This window comes from Mesoplodon bidens, assembly GCF_964165515.1.
Source record: "Mesoplodon bidens genome assembly, chromosome: 11".
Taxonomy (NCBI): domain Eukaryota; kingdom Metazoa; phylum Chordata; class Mammalia; order Artiodactyla; family Ziphiidae; genus Mesoplodon; species Mesoplodon bidens.
In genome coordinates, this window is record NC_138167.1 from 45,778,354 (window position 1) to 45,790,645 (window position 12,292).

The following is a 12,292-nucleotide window of genomic DNA, read 5'->3' on the forward strand; positions in this document are numbered from 1 at the left end:
TGAGAACCTGCTGTATATAAAAAAAAAAAAGAAACCACTGATCTGGTCGAACACACAACACCTAGATTCTCTTTAATGTCTCACCATATATTAAATAATAAACCCTCTCCGCATTGTTGTGTGGCTTTAAAGAGGTTTCCTGGTACAGGTCCCAGTACCTAACTAAATCCAGGTGGCAAGAGGAAGCTCTCACCTGGGTGAAAAGCTCCAATGCATGGGAAGTTCCTTTAGAACTTCCTAGAAGCCGCTCACCCAGACTTCAGACCTCAGGGAATGGCAAGAAGCAAAGCTGCCTGGCCTGGAGAGCCCCTGTAATCCTGAGTGTGGCCAAGACATGTCACTTCCAAGACTTCACCCTACAGGAGTCCTGCCCCTTCCCCAAGCCAGCACCTGCATCCAAAAAGTAGCCTGAAGGTAGGGTGAACAATGATGCAGTTGCTGGATGAGCCAGTCAATCCCACTGATTCTAGCTCCTTCTCTCCCTGACACATGTTCCTTTCTACTACTGATTATGTGATAGGTCCTAGCATCCTACAGAGCCAGGAGATGAGAGACTGATACCCAACTGTGCCTGGGTCTGCAGTTTCTTCATCCACATGTGAGAAGAGGGTGGCCTACCTTCCAGGTCTGGCCCAGGGTTCTCCAGCCTCCTACTCTCACTCCCCGTAGCTTTTGGGAAGCTGTCTCTGTGGGCCAGGGAAGGCCAGTGATTGGCCTCGGGTTATGCAGAAATACAATGTAGGGCTGAGGGTTGTCACACTCACCCAGGCTCACTCCTTGTCCCTCTCTCTCCCAATGCCACTTGAAGTGAAGTCACTCCCGGGGATGCCTCCGAGCCCTGCCCCTGCTGTTGCCACCTTCAGCCAAGCCCCATGCCAGCCTCAGGCATCGCAGACCCTGACGCCACTGGCTGTACAAGCTGCCCCCCAGGTAAGGGCCACCCCAGGGAGCTGGACAGAGGGCAGTGGGCAGGAGCAAGGCATGGGATAGCCAACATGGGCTGGCCATGGGAGCTGGGAACTTCACGAGGCAGGACAGGGAAGGGGCTGTGGCTTGAGGGAGGGAGTCTCCTACTAGGTACCCCTGCCCTCTCCCCTGCCCCAGATCAGGCCCCCTGGGAAAAGTAGATCTGCATTTGCCAGGTAATCTCCTCGGGTTCAGGAAGGATTATAGAGATTACATTAACTCCTTCAAGTCATCTAATGACTAAGTGAGTGGATACCCTTGTCAGCCCCTCTAGGGGATGCCTAGAAGAGTTAATGGATTTTTGGTCCTCACTTAGAGCCAGGGGTGGCCCCAGCTCAGTGAGAAGCTGTCTCCAGGGGCCTCCAAGCATGCTGAGCTCCCTGTGACCTTTCACTGCAAGCACAGTTCTCCAAGGCATCCATCAGGATTGTCCTCCATCAGAACTTCCCGGAGGCCCCTGTGGGTCTTGACCGCTTGGTTCCACCAGCCCCTGTCCCCTGCTTCCTGGCCACAAAGCATTGGTCCTGTGGGCAAGGGCCCGGGGAAGGCTTGGGAGGCACCAGACCATGGTGGGAGAGGCCTGTGACCCTTTCTGGTCCTTGAGCAGGGCTAGGCCCTGTCCCTGCTGTGGGCTGCTTCTCTGAAGGCGGGATAGTCCAGTCCAGGTGCCCCCTCGGGCGGGGTTGGGCCTCCGGCTAGGGCTTGTCTCTTCCCCGCCCTCATGCGGCCTTTCCCCACTGCCCTCAGAATGCTTTGTGTGTGCTCAGCTGGGTCTGAGAGACCCAGTGTTTGCGCTGTCAATGTTGATTTTTTATTTTTTCTTTTCTTTCTGAAATCTTGTTTGCTTTTGCAGGTCTTGACTCAGGAAAACTTAGCCACAGTTCTGACAGGAGTTATGGTTCCAGCAGGGGCAGTTACTCAACCTCTTCTTATCCCCATCAGTATTGCAGGTCAAGTGGCTGGTCAGCAGGGGCTGGCCGTGTGGACAATTCCTACAGCAACCGTGGCTGCCCTCCCAGGACTGACCGCTGCTTCTCCCACGGGGGCAATTTTCAAGCCACCTTTAGCCGGTCTCCAAGGTAACGGCAACTCTCCCCAGGACTGCACCAGGCTCCCCACCACCTTACACTACCATCCCTGCACGCGTGCTTGCCATGTTGGACTCCAAACCCGCGGCCCTTCCCGGGCGACAGCCCTGGAGTCTGGATCTGGTGTCCCAGGCACCCAGCCACAGAGCTGCTGCACCACCTCGGGACTCTAGGCCATGGCACCGTGCTGGCCCAGCAGGCCTCTCTGCCTTCAGCCAACTGTCTGAGACTCCCCCTCCCCCCTACGCCAGAACTCACCCCGCGACCAGCCTCCTGAGAAGGACTGCAAGAAGATTCAACTTCTGGTTTTGAATCTACACCTCTCCAGGCCCAAGGGAGGGGGGATGAGAGAAGTTGGCATGTGCCGCCCCCGCCAAGATCGAGTGAATCACAGCTGCCTGTCCCCCCTGCCCCAACCCCCCCTCGTTCTCGTGCCAGATCCCTTGGGATTGGAGCCTCCCTGGGCTACGGCTAGGCATTTGAGCACCTCTGTCTCTGCCTTGCTCGTAGCAGCTGCCGTGCTGAACGCCGCTCTCCCGGCACCTGTACAAGCTGCCCCACCGGCCCAGGCCTCCTCGCCCACCCGGCCCCGACCGCCAGCCCAGCCCCAGACGCTGATCCAGACCCAGCCGCTGCTGCAGACCACACCTGCCATTCTGCCGCAGCCCACTGCTGCCACCGCGACTGCCCCCACCCCCAAGCCAGTGGACAGCCCCCCACAGATCACCGTTCAGCCTGCAGGCTTCGCGTTTAGCCCAGGAATCGTAAGCTGCTGCCCTCACCAGGGGCTAAACGGGGATGGACCGAATCTCTGGCCAAGGGTGAACCTGACCCTTCCCTCGGGGGAGGAAGGAGGTGGAGGACCAGCCCCCTGAACACGGCTCTCTTCCAACACTTCGGCAGAGATGGGCTCCCTCTGAGGCCTTCCCCTGCAGCTGCCAGCCCGTCCGTCCCAGACAAGAGCAGACAACCTCTGCCAAGAGGGCTGGGCAAATCCTCCAGAACCTGAACCACTGGACCAGCCTTGGAGGGTGGGAGGATATCTGGGGATTGCAAACTTGTGAGCTGTCGCTAAGGTGGAGCTAGAGGCTGTTAGCTGTGACTAGAGTCACATCAGCCCCTCCAGTCTGGCCTTTCTACCCTCCCAGGGCTAGCCCGAAAGATCAGCCAGAGTTACTCCTCCATGACTGCGACCCCACCCTTCCCTGCTTACCCCCTGCAGCCCCTGGCCCTGGACACTATTCAGCTGGTGGACTTGGGCCTGCAGCCCACATTTACATCTGCCCAGCATCCATACCCCCCGCCCCAGTACCCTCAGCCCTCTTCCCTCGGCCTTGGGCTCTTTCTCGCCCCATCGCCTCTGAGCAAGGCTCTTCCTCCACCCACAGATCAGTGCTGCTTCCCTCGGGGGACAGACCCAGATCCTGGGCTCCCTCACTGCAACTCCGGTCATTGCCAACGCCGTTCCCAGCATGCCGGGGATCAGCAGTCAGATCCTCACCAACGCTCAGGGACAGGCAAGTGGTCAAAGCCAGGCTGAGGGGTGGGGACTGGTGGAGACGAGACGCCGGCTGTGGAGGAGGGGCAGGACTTGGGCTGAGGGTCACAGGAACTCAACTAGGGTGACAAGCTGCTGTTCATACCTCTTGTGTGACAGCTCTCTGCTGATGCTGAGGCCAGGCAGGGGTATAGCCCCCTTCCAGCCCTGGTGGCACTCACTCTAGCTGGGGGTTTTCGTTTATGGAGCACTCACTTTGTGACCAACCTCTGTGCTAGGTGCTTTCTCATACATTATCCCACTTTTTTTTTGAGTACACACCTACTGGGTGGAGATTTTTATTCCCGTTTTACAGGGGAGAAGGCTGAGGTTCAGAGAAATTAAGCCACACCGTTAAAATGTGGCAGAGCAGTGATTCCCATCCAGATCTGTCTGAATGCACGTGCAGACCTACTCCTGCCCCACCACGGCTCTGGAGAGAGAATAAAGGAAGCGGCCCCTAGAGTGTGAATCCTTCACTTTCTTGTGAGGAAACAGGCCCAGAGGGGTTAAGTGATTTGTCTAAGTCCCTTCCTGCCAATGTGGGGATTTGGGTTGGGGATGGACCTGGACGCTGCCCTCACACTTGGGGTCCCTATGTTTCCTCCCAGGTTATTGGAACACTTCCGTGGGTAGTGAACTCGGCTAGCATGGCGGCCCCAGCGCCAGCCCAAAGCCTGCAGGTCCAGGCTGTGACCCCCCAGCTGTTGTTGAATGCGCAGGGCCAGGTGATTGCAGCCCTGGCCAGCAACCCCCTGACTTCTCCCGTGGCTGTCCGGAAGCCAAGCACTCCTGAGTCCCCCGCTAAGAGTGAGGTACAAGGGCTGGGTTTGGGGATGGGGGCAGGCAGTGCTGTCTGGCATGGGTGGCCTCCCTCCAGGCTGTGAGCAGGACGACACTATTTTCTGAAGCCCCTGGGAAAGCAGGGCACCTCCCCAAAGCCGGGGGAGGTTCCAGGGTAGAAGGTTCACATGAGTCCACACATTCTCTGTCTGGGAAAACAGCACCACCGTCCCCCGACCCTTTACCTACACACACCGAACATGTGGATATGTGCCCTCAGAGGTCAGTAGCACTCTGAGAAAGCCAGACAGGGGTGGTCAAAGTAAACTGGGCCTCGGTCAGCTCCAGGGTGAACAAATCACTAGAAAGGCCCTGGGAGGTTCGTTATGTACCGTCTCCCTCTTCACCCCTTCACCCCTCCACCCCTCCGCCCTGCACCGTGGCATTGATTATTCATTTATGTGTTCATTCTAGGAGCAGTTTTTGAATGCCTACTATATTCCAGGTGCTGAAGATGTAGAGATGAATAAGATGCCCTTCCTAACCTTAGGTAGCCCAACATCAGAGACAATTATAAGTCAGCGTGACAAAGGCTATGATAGGATAAGGTGCTTTGGGAACCCAGAGAAGGGAGCCCTCAGCAGACTGGGGAGTTTGACAAGGCTTCGTAGAGTAGGACACTGAACTAATCTAAAGGGATGAGTTGGATGAGAGAGTATTCTACCTCCACAGAATTGCAGGAAGTACAGCGTGCCAGAGCAGGGGTTCTCAAACGTGAGTGTGCTGCAGAACCAACTGCAGGGCTTGCTGGGATGCAGATTCCCAGGCCCCTGATTCAGTAGGTCTGGAGTGGCATCCAAGAATTCACATCCCTAACAAGTTAGTGGTATGTAGCTTCCCAGCTTCATTGAATAACCTCTTAGCCTCATCTATAAAATGGAGGTGATAAGAGGACCAACTTCAGAAGGTTATGAATGTTAAAGGATAGATTACACGTAAGGCAGTTTATACTCTGGTACACAGAGAGCACTTGAAAAATGGTGCTTTTATTGTCATCACTAATATCAGGTAGTGGGGAGTCGCGGGAGGGTTTTTAGCAGGGAAGTGGCTGATTAGATTTGCATTTTAAAAATTCCCTCCATTATCCAGGTGGAGCCAAGAATTGGACTGTGGTGAGACTTGAGTCATCGTCCCTGTTAGGAGACAGCTTAAACAATTCTAGCCAGAGACAAGGAGCCCTGAACAAGGCCCTGGGGATGATGAGGGAATGACTTGAAGCTACCAGGAGGTAGAATTCAGGGAACAGGACCCATCCTAAAGAAATCTGCACTTTCAGGAAGCTTTAAAAAAAATCATACTAGGGCTTCCCTGGTGGCGCAGTGGTTGAGAGTCCACCTGCCGATGCAGGGGACACGGGTTCGTGCCCCGGTCCGGGAAGATCCCACATGCCGCGGAGCGGCTGGGCCCGTGAGCCATGGCCTCTGAGCCTGCACGTCCGGAGCCTGTGCTCCGCGGCGGGAGAGGCCACAACAGTGAGAGGCCCGCGTACCGCAAAAAAAAAAAAAGAAAAAAATCATACTAAAAATACTAATTTCATATATTTATAGTTTCTCCTGATTATAAATTCGATACATGTTATTTATAAAAATTCCAACATTATGTGTGATGTCAAAAAGTAAAAATCCCTTCTAACTCTACTTCCAGAGATGACTTCTGTTGACAGTTTGCTTTATATGCCTCAAGATTTTTTTTTTCCGGGAAATTCATGTCTTTTTAAAGGAATTATTCCATAAAAACTGTTTTTCACCTTACTTTTTTTTCTTTCACTTAGCACTGTGACTCAGAGCTCTTTCCATGGTAGCAGTTAAGAGATAAACCTTATTCTTCGTCATGGCTGCACAGTATCTTAATGTAGAGAGGTCCCAGAAGTCATTTGCTACGTTCTCTATTAATGGATATTTGGGGCCTGGAGGCTCTAGAATCAGGTTTAGGTTCCTCCTTTGAGAGCAGAGATTTGAGAGCAGTTATCTCAAGGGCGGACACACTTGTTGGGGCTTTGACCAGGTGTGCTGAACCTTTCTGAGCCTCTGACCTGCCCGGGTCATAGGCAGCAACAAGGCCCCGGCTTGGTGGGGCACGTTCTATGCTTATTTTGGAGGTCATTATCATTGGGTGAGTGCTAATGCGTAGCTTCTAGTCTTGCTTTTTGTTGGGGCACAGGTAGGAGTGTGCTGGGTGAGTGAGGATTCCATGCCCACTTTTTTTTAAAATTAATTAATTAGTTAATTAATTAATTTTGGCTGTGTTGGGTCTTCGTTGCTGTGCGCGGGCTTTCTCTAGTTGCAGTGAGTGGGGGCTACACTTCGTTGAGGTGCGCAGGCTTCTCATTGCGGTGGCTTCTCTTGTTGTGGAGCACGGGCTCTAGGTGCGTGGCTTCAGTAGTTGTGGCACCCGGGCTCAGTAGTTGTGTGGCTCGCGGGCTTAGTTGCTCCACGGCATGTGGGATCTTCCCGGACCAGGGCTCGAACCCATGTCCCCTGCATTGGCAGCTGGGTTCTTAACCACTGCTCCACCAGGGAAGTCCCTCCATGCCCACTTTTGCCCTGCCTCTGGCCCCACCAGAGACTCCACCCCCCTGAAACAGGCAGGCGGGCAGTGGGGTTTGTTGGCGCTTCTCCTCACAGGTGCAGCCCATCCAGCCCCCAGCAGCCATGCCCCAGCCAGCTGTGGTCATCGCCAGCCCAGCCCCAGCGGCCAAGCCAGCTGCCTCTGCTCCCATCCCGATCACCTGCTCAGAGACCCCTACTGTCAGCCAGCTGGTGTCCAGTAAGTGGCTTCTAGAGAAGGTTGTGGAGAAGGGGAGAGGCATTTATTTGGATACGATGACCTCATTAGATGACGCTCTCCTTAATAAGCTTCCTGGGGTCCACAGGGGAAGGGCACAGGCCCATTGCCAGGAACTGGCTTTCTTATTCTCATTCTGGGGAGCTGGATTCTATGCATGATGATGGTGGAGGCTGCTTAGCCAGCTGTCTGGCTGCTTCTCTGAGAAGCCAAGCCATTGGCTGTCTCTCACCCAGTGTTTGAGGAATGTGGATGGCCAACAGGTGTGCTTGGGGCCAGGCTGGGGAGAATGGGGGAGGGTCAACAGTTAGAGCTGGAAGAACTTGAAAATAGGCCTCTACCTCTATACACATTGGTCCTGGCCCCTTACCCCCCAAGTCTTATTTGTCTTGGGGACAGGGGTGATGAGGGTCTTAAGGGTACATAGGCCTTTTGTCAAATGTCCTCATCCCTCACTACAGCACCAGGCTAGGCCAATGGGCAAGATAAGCCGTGAAGATTGTCTGTCTTACACACACCCCTGCCCCCTTCCTTTGGCCTAGAGCCACATACCCCGAGTCTGGATGAGGACGGGATCAACTTAGAAGAGATCCGGGAGTTTGCCAAGAACTTTAAGATCCGGCGGCTATCCCTGGGCCTCACACAGACCCAGGTGGGTCAGGCTCTGACCGCGACGGAAGGCCCAGCCTACAGCCAGTCAGCCATCTGCCGGTGAGTAAGGCTGCCTTGGACAAGGTCAGGGCACTCACAGGGGCCCAGGTATCTGGCCCTTTTCCATATTCTCCCTGGCTTCTGCCCTCTTCCGGACAGGGAAAGCTGTTCTAAGGGTAGACATGAACACCTAGAGTAGCCAGAGTCTTTCTGGGGGCCCTCTGAAGTTTAGCCCCAAATCCTGAGCATTTATATTGTGTTTTTTTGGGAAAGCCAGGATCCTAATCCATTTAGGAATCCTAGAGGGACAGGAGTACAGCTTATGAAATTAGTCACCAATTAGTCAGTTCTGGCTTGGTTCTCAACTATAACCCACTATCACCCCTATCATACTCCCATCTCCCCCTCTTTTGAGGCATGACTATAAAGTGATGTAGCTGATTTTTCTGTGTGCGGCGTACAGACTGGTTCTGGTGCCGGTATTAAAGGAGGGGTAGGGAATTCCCTGCCGGTCTAGTGGTTAGGACACTGCTAGGGTCCCAGGTTCAATCCCTGTTTGGGGAACTAAGATCCCGCAAGCCACGTTACATGGCCAAAAACAAAGAAACAAATCAACAAAAAAAGAAATAAAGGAAGGATAGCCGAGGGTTTCAAACACGAAAAAACACACATTTCAGAGATGGCCAAAAGGTTTCATCTGCCTGCCAATTCTATAGATTAGACTAGAGTGACTATTAGACTACCGTGCCATGTTGGGAATTCTGTAGTCACATCTGGGCTCAGCCAGAAAGAGTATTCTGACTTAGAGATGCTGCAGTTGGAGGACAGTACTTACGACATCCGTTTGGCATCTCTGGAGGCCTCTCAAGATGACTCCTTAAAGGACCTCACCCATTTGGATATGAAAGTTCTGGAATGGTGCTTATTAAAGCAGTTGCCCTGTTATCATCGCACTATTGAACCGAGGCCATGGGAACGGTCTCCCTGTTATGACCTGGGATACAGGACAGTCTGAGGAGTCTGGGCTTGGCCGAGCCAGGGGGTTTTAGTGGGGGTGGTGAGGGAAACACTGAGCACGGCTCCACCAGCCCCAAGAGGAGCAGCCCCCTGTGGATGGTGCTCATGCCCGGTGTGGGGAGTAAGACACTCTCACTGTTCCTTCCTGGGCTTGGGTCACTTACAGGTTTGAGAAGCTGGACATCACGCCCAAGAGCGCACAGAAGCTGAAGCCAGTGCTGGAGAAGTGGCTGAATGAAGCCGAACTCCGGAACCAGGAAGGCCAGCAGAACCTGATGGAATTTGTGGGAGGCGAGCCCTCCAAGAAACGCAAGCGCCGCACCTCCTTTACCCCCCAGGCCATAGAGGCTCTTAACGCCTACTTCGAGAAGAACCCGCTGCCCACAGGCCAGGAGATCACCGAGATTGCTAAGGAGCTCAACTACGACCGGGAGGTCGTGCGGGTCTGGTTCTGCAACCGGCGCCAGACGCTCAAGAACACCAGCAAGCTGAATGTCTTTCAGATCCCTTAGGGCTGAGTCCCCAGCCCTGTGTTCCAGCACTTTGTACCTTCCCTTGGCACCCGGCTGCAGCCACCACCCTGCGGCACCTGTCATTCTGCCACGCGTGGCTGTGTTTGTCCTGGGTCGTGAGACTACACTGTGCGCCTGTGTTTCAGCCACCTCCCCCTCCCCCCGTATCGTCCACATCCTGGGGAGGGCAATGGGGCCCGCCTGAGACCTCCAGGCTTGGAGTTGGTCACGCCAAGGGAGGGGATTTGTGGTGTCACTTGAAGAAGCACTTTGCTAATGTGGTTTTTGAAGCGTGAATTCTGGTTGGGAACCGGAAACTCCCCTCTCTGGGGCAGGGCTGCAGCAGCCTCTGCGGACCACTGGCCATTAGCTCTTGTTTTCGACAGCATTCTCTTTCCACTCTCCCTCCTTCTTTGCTCCTCTGGCAGGTACTGCGGCTAGTCCAGCGGAAACACAGCCTCACCACCCCCCGCCCCCCGCCCTCTGCCTGCAGGTACACTGTCCCCTGAAAGAACCCAACACATACAATTCTGAAAAGGGTGATGTGCTGCTCAGAAGGTCAGAGCCGTGTCTGCCTCAACCTCAAGGTCAGAAGGTTTCTACAGCCCTGGGGCCAGAACATGTGATCTCCTCTCCCATCTCTCCCTGGTTCCTTTGGGAGGGTGGAAAATTGCCCTAAAGCAGAACCTTTTCTTTTGTAAATCATGTTGGAAGGAAGCAACAGTGAACTCTAGCTGTCCTGGAGTTGACCTGGGGCTATAGCAGGTTGGGAACTTAATAAATAAGGCCATCCTCCCAGATTTTAATCTGATCTCTGTCCGTGGCCATCTCCACATCAGAATGGTGTGGTTAAGATAGCTTGCAGCCTGGAAAATCCCCCGGCCCAGCTAAGCAGGCACGGGTGGGGGCGGGGGAATGAGGAAAGGAATGCTGACTCTCTCTTGTCCTCACACTCACCACCCCCCCAGTCCTGGACCCTTCTCAGAAGCAGCCAATTAAACAAGAAGCCAGACAGCAAGGCCCTGGGGAAAAAAAGCCAAGATCCAGAAAGAGCTGATGGCAGCCCTGGAAGGTCTCTTTGTGGAAAGTGACTTAACTCTAATCTTCTTTGGAACTTGAAGGCTTGGATACTGGAGGAGAAATCTAACTTTGTCCAGAGTCTTAGACCACGTGTTTGTGTAAGCAATCCCCCCAGCGCGCTTCTGAGCTAAGAATACGCCTGGAGCAGGCTGGGTTTTGTCTTCAGAGAGGGTAGCTATGGTACATTGGGGGTTGGCATCTCATCCGAGCTGTTAAGTGAGTTTCCCAGCCTCACTGTGGCTGGGCCTCCCCTGGAATTCAGTAGGGGATCAGGAGAGCATTGCAAGGTTTGCTGAGATGAGCCCAGACTCGCTGTGTAGACTAGACTTAAAGGGTCACACACAAGTCACAGGGGTCAGCCACCCCCTCCTTTCACAACTCCTGTCCTTACAGAGCCAGGTCTCTAGCTCTCTACAATAAACCCTGAGGAAGTGACTGCCAGGCGAGGGCACATCACCACCTCTGTCGGACACTGGTGCAGAGCCTGAGCCTAGCCTCGCTTCCTCTGGCATGCTGTGTTTCCTTTCCTGCCTGCAGCTGCCCCTCCCAGGCCCTACAAAGCCAGTGTGGCCGCCCTCTTGGTAGCTCTGCCAGTGAGAGGGCAGTTGTGTGTCCAATGGCCCGCTTCCGCCTACCCCACGCCACTGCATCCTGACCAAGCAAACGTGCTCGAGTGTGGTGGAGGATGAGGAAGCAGGTGGGCACCTTGTCTGCCCCAGCCTCCCGGGAGAGACTACGTCTCCAAGGGTAAGGCTCCACACTCACGTTCAGGGTTATCAACCTGTCTCAATGAGATGACAAGCTCACTTGACAGGGGTGTTGTAAACAAGTTTTCAGTAAGAATAAAGCAGTGCCAGAGTTTGTAAAGGATTCAATCACTTATAGTTCAATAAATTAGACAGATATGGGTTTTTACCCTCAAGCCCTTGTGTTCAGATACGCTTTCTTTTTTGGGAGAGACAAGTGGGTCGTGGCTGGTGCCCTGGGAGTAGCGTATAACCCAGGGCGTATCCGTGGCAGTGGATATGCAGGAGGACACCATCTGTCCTGTGTCACGGCAGGAAAAAGTTGATGAACTGCTGCTCTAAATTAGGCCCGGCCACGCTTTCTTAGCTCCTCCTGCATCTAAATGTATCTTCCCAAGGCTGGGCTAGAACTAAAGCATTTTTTCCTCTGCTGGAATGATGGGTTGGTCTTTCAGAGGAACAAGTCCAGGGGCAGAATGTTTGCGGGCTGAATTCCCCAAGCAGGGGGGTACAGGATGCTCCTGAAGTGTGCCCAAACCAGAGCTCACTGGCCTGATCTCTGCTCTTGTTCCCCTACCACAGGACCCCCAGAAAGCAGCAATGGCCCTGAGGTGGGTTTTTTGTTTTGTTTATATTTTTTGTTTTGAGTAGCATCAGGCTCTGAAGGGAGTTGATATCAATTTTGTTTTGAAAGCACCTTTCTGGTTATCAGCCAGATCTCAGTGGCTCCTTTACCATGGAAAGGCAGGAGAAAGGGCAGAAATGGCTTAACTGTTGGCATGTGTTTTGTTTGTTATTGTTTCAAAGACCAAAACTTTCTATGGCTTAATGAATTGGCTGGGGCCTTTGACCCTGCACTGATCAAGGCATTTTATCCAGGTGGGGTCCAGGGAAAGAATTCAGCCAAATGGGTTAAGGAACCCATTTGACTTTGGAATGAGAGACCCTGACCTTTTTGTGTCCTTGGAAATCCAATCACCTTCCTATGCCTAGATTCCCTTCCTGTCTCCTAGGCCAGGCTCTGACGCTGAGGTTCTGACTGATCCCGGACATGGGACAAAGTCTGCT

The 12,292-nt window shown here is 53.8% G+C and overlaps 1 protein-coding gene across 2 annotated transcripts in view; it reads left to right on the forward strand.

Moving 5' to 3' along the window:
- The window catches only part of POU6F1 (POU class 6 homeobox 1), a 14,433-nt gene extending 4,094 nt beyond the window's left edge, over window positions 1–10,339 (forward strand). The window contains exons 3-10 of one of the 2 annotated variants that reach the window (XM_081248956.1): window positions 809–930; window positions 1,820–2,045; window positions 2,565–2,818; window positions 3,443–3,571; window positions 4,203–4,406; window positions 7,059–7,200; window positions 7,761–7,929; window positions 9,053–10,339. In XM_081248956.1, the coding sequence (XP_081105082.1) occupies window positions 809–930; window positions 1,820–2,045; window positions 2,565–2,818; window positions 3,443–3,571; window positions 4,203–4,406; window positions 7,059–7,200; window positions 7,761–7,929; window positions 9,053–9,398 (1,592 nt within the window). In that variant the 3' untranslated portion in view covers window positions 9,399–10,339. The remainder of the gene's footprint in view (window positions 1–808; window positions 931–1,819; window positions 2,046–2,564; window positions 2,819–3,442; window positions 3,572–4,202; window positions 4,407–7,058; window positions 7,201–7,760; window positions 7,930–9,052) is intronic. The other variant, XM_081248957.1, reaches the window with a different exon arrangement.
- Window positions 10,340–12,292: the final 1,953 nt, after the last annotated feature.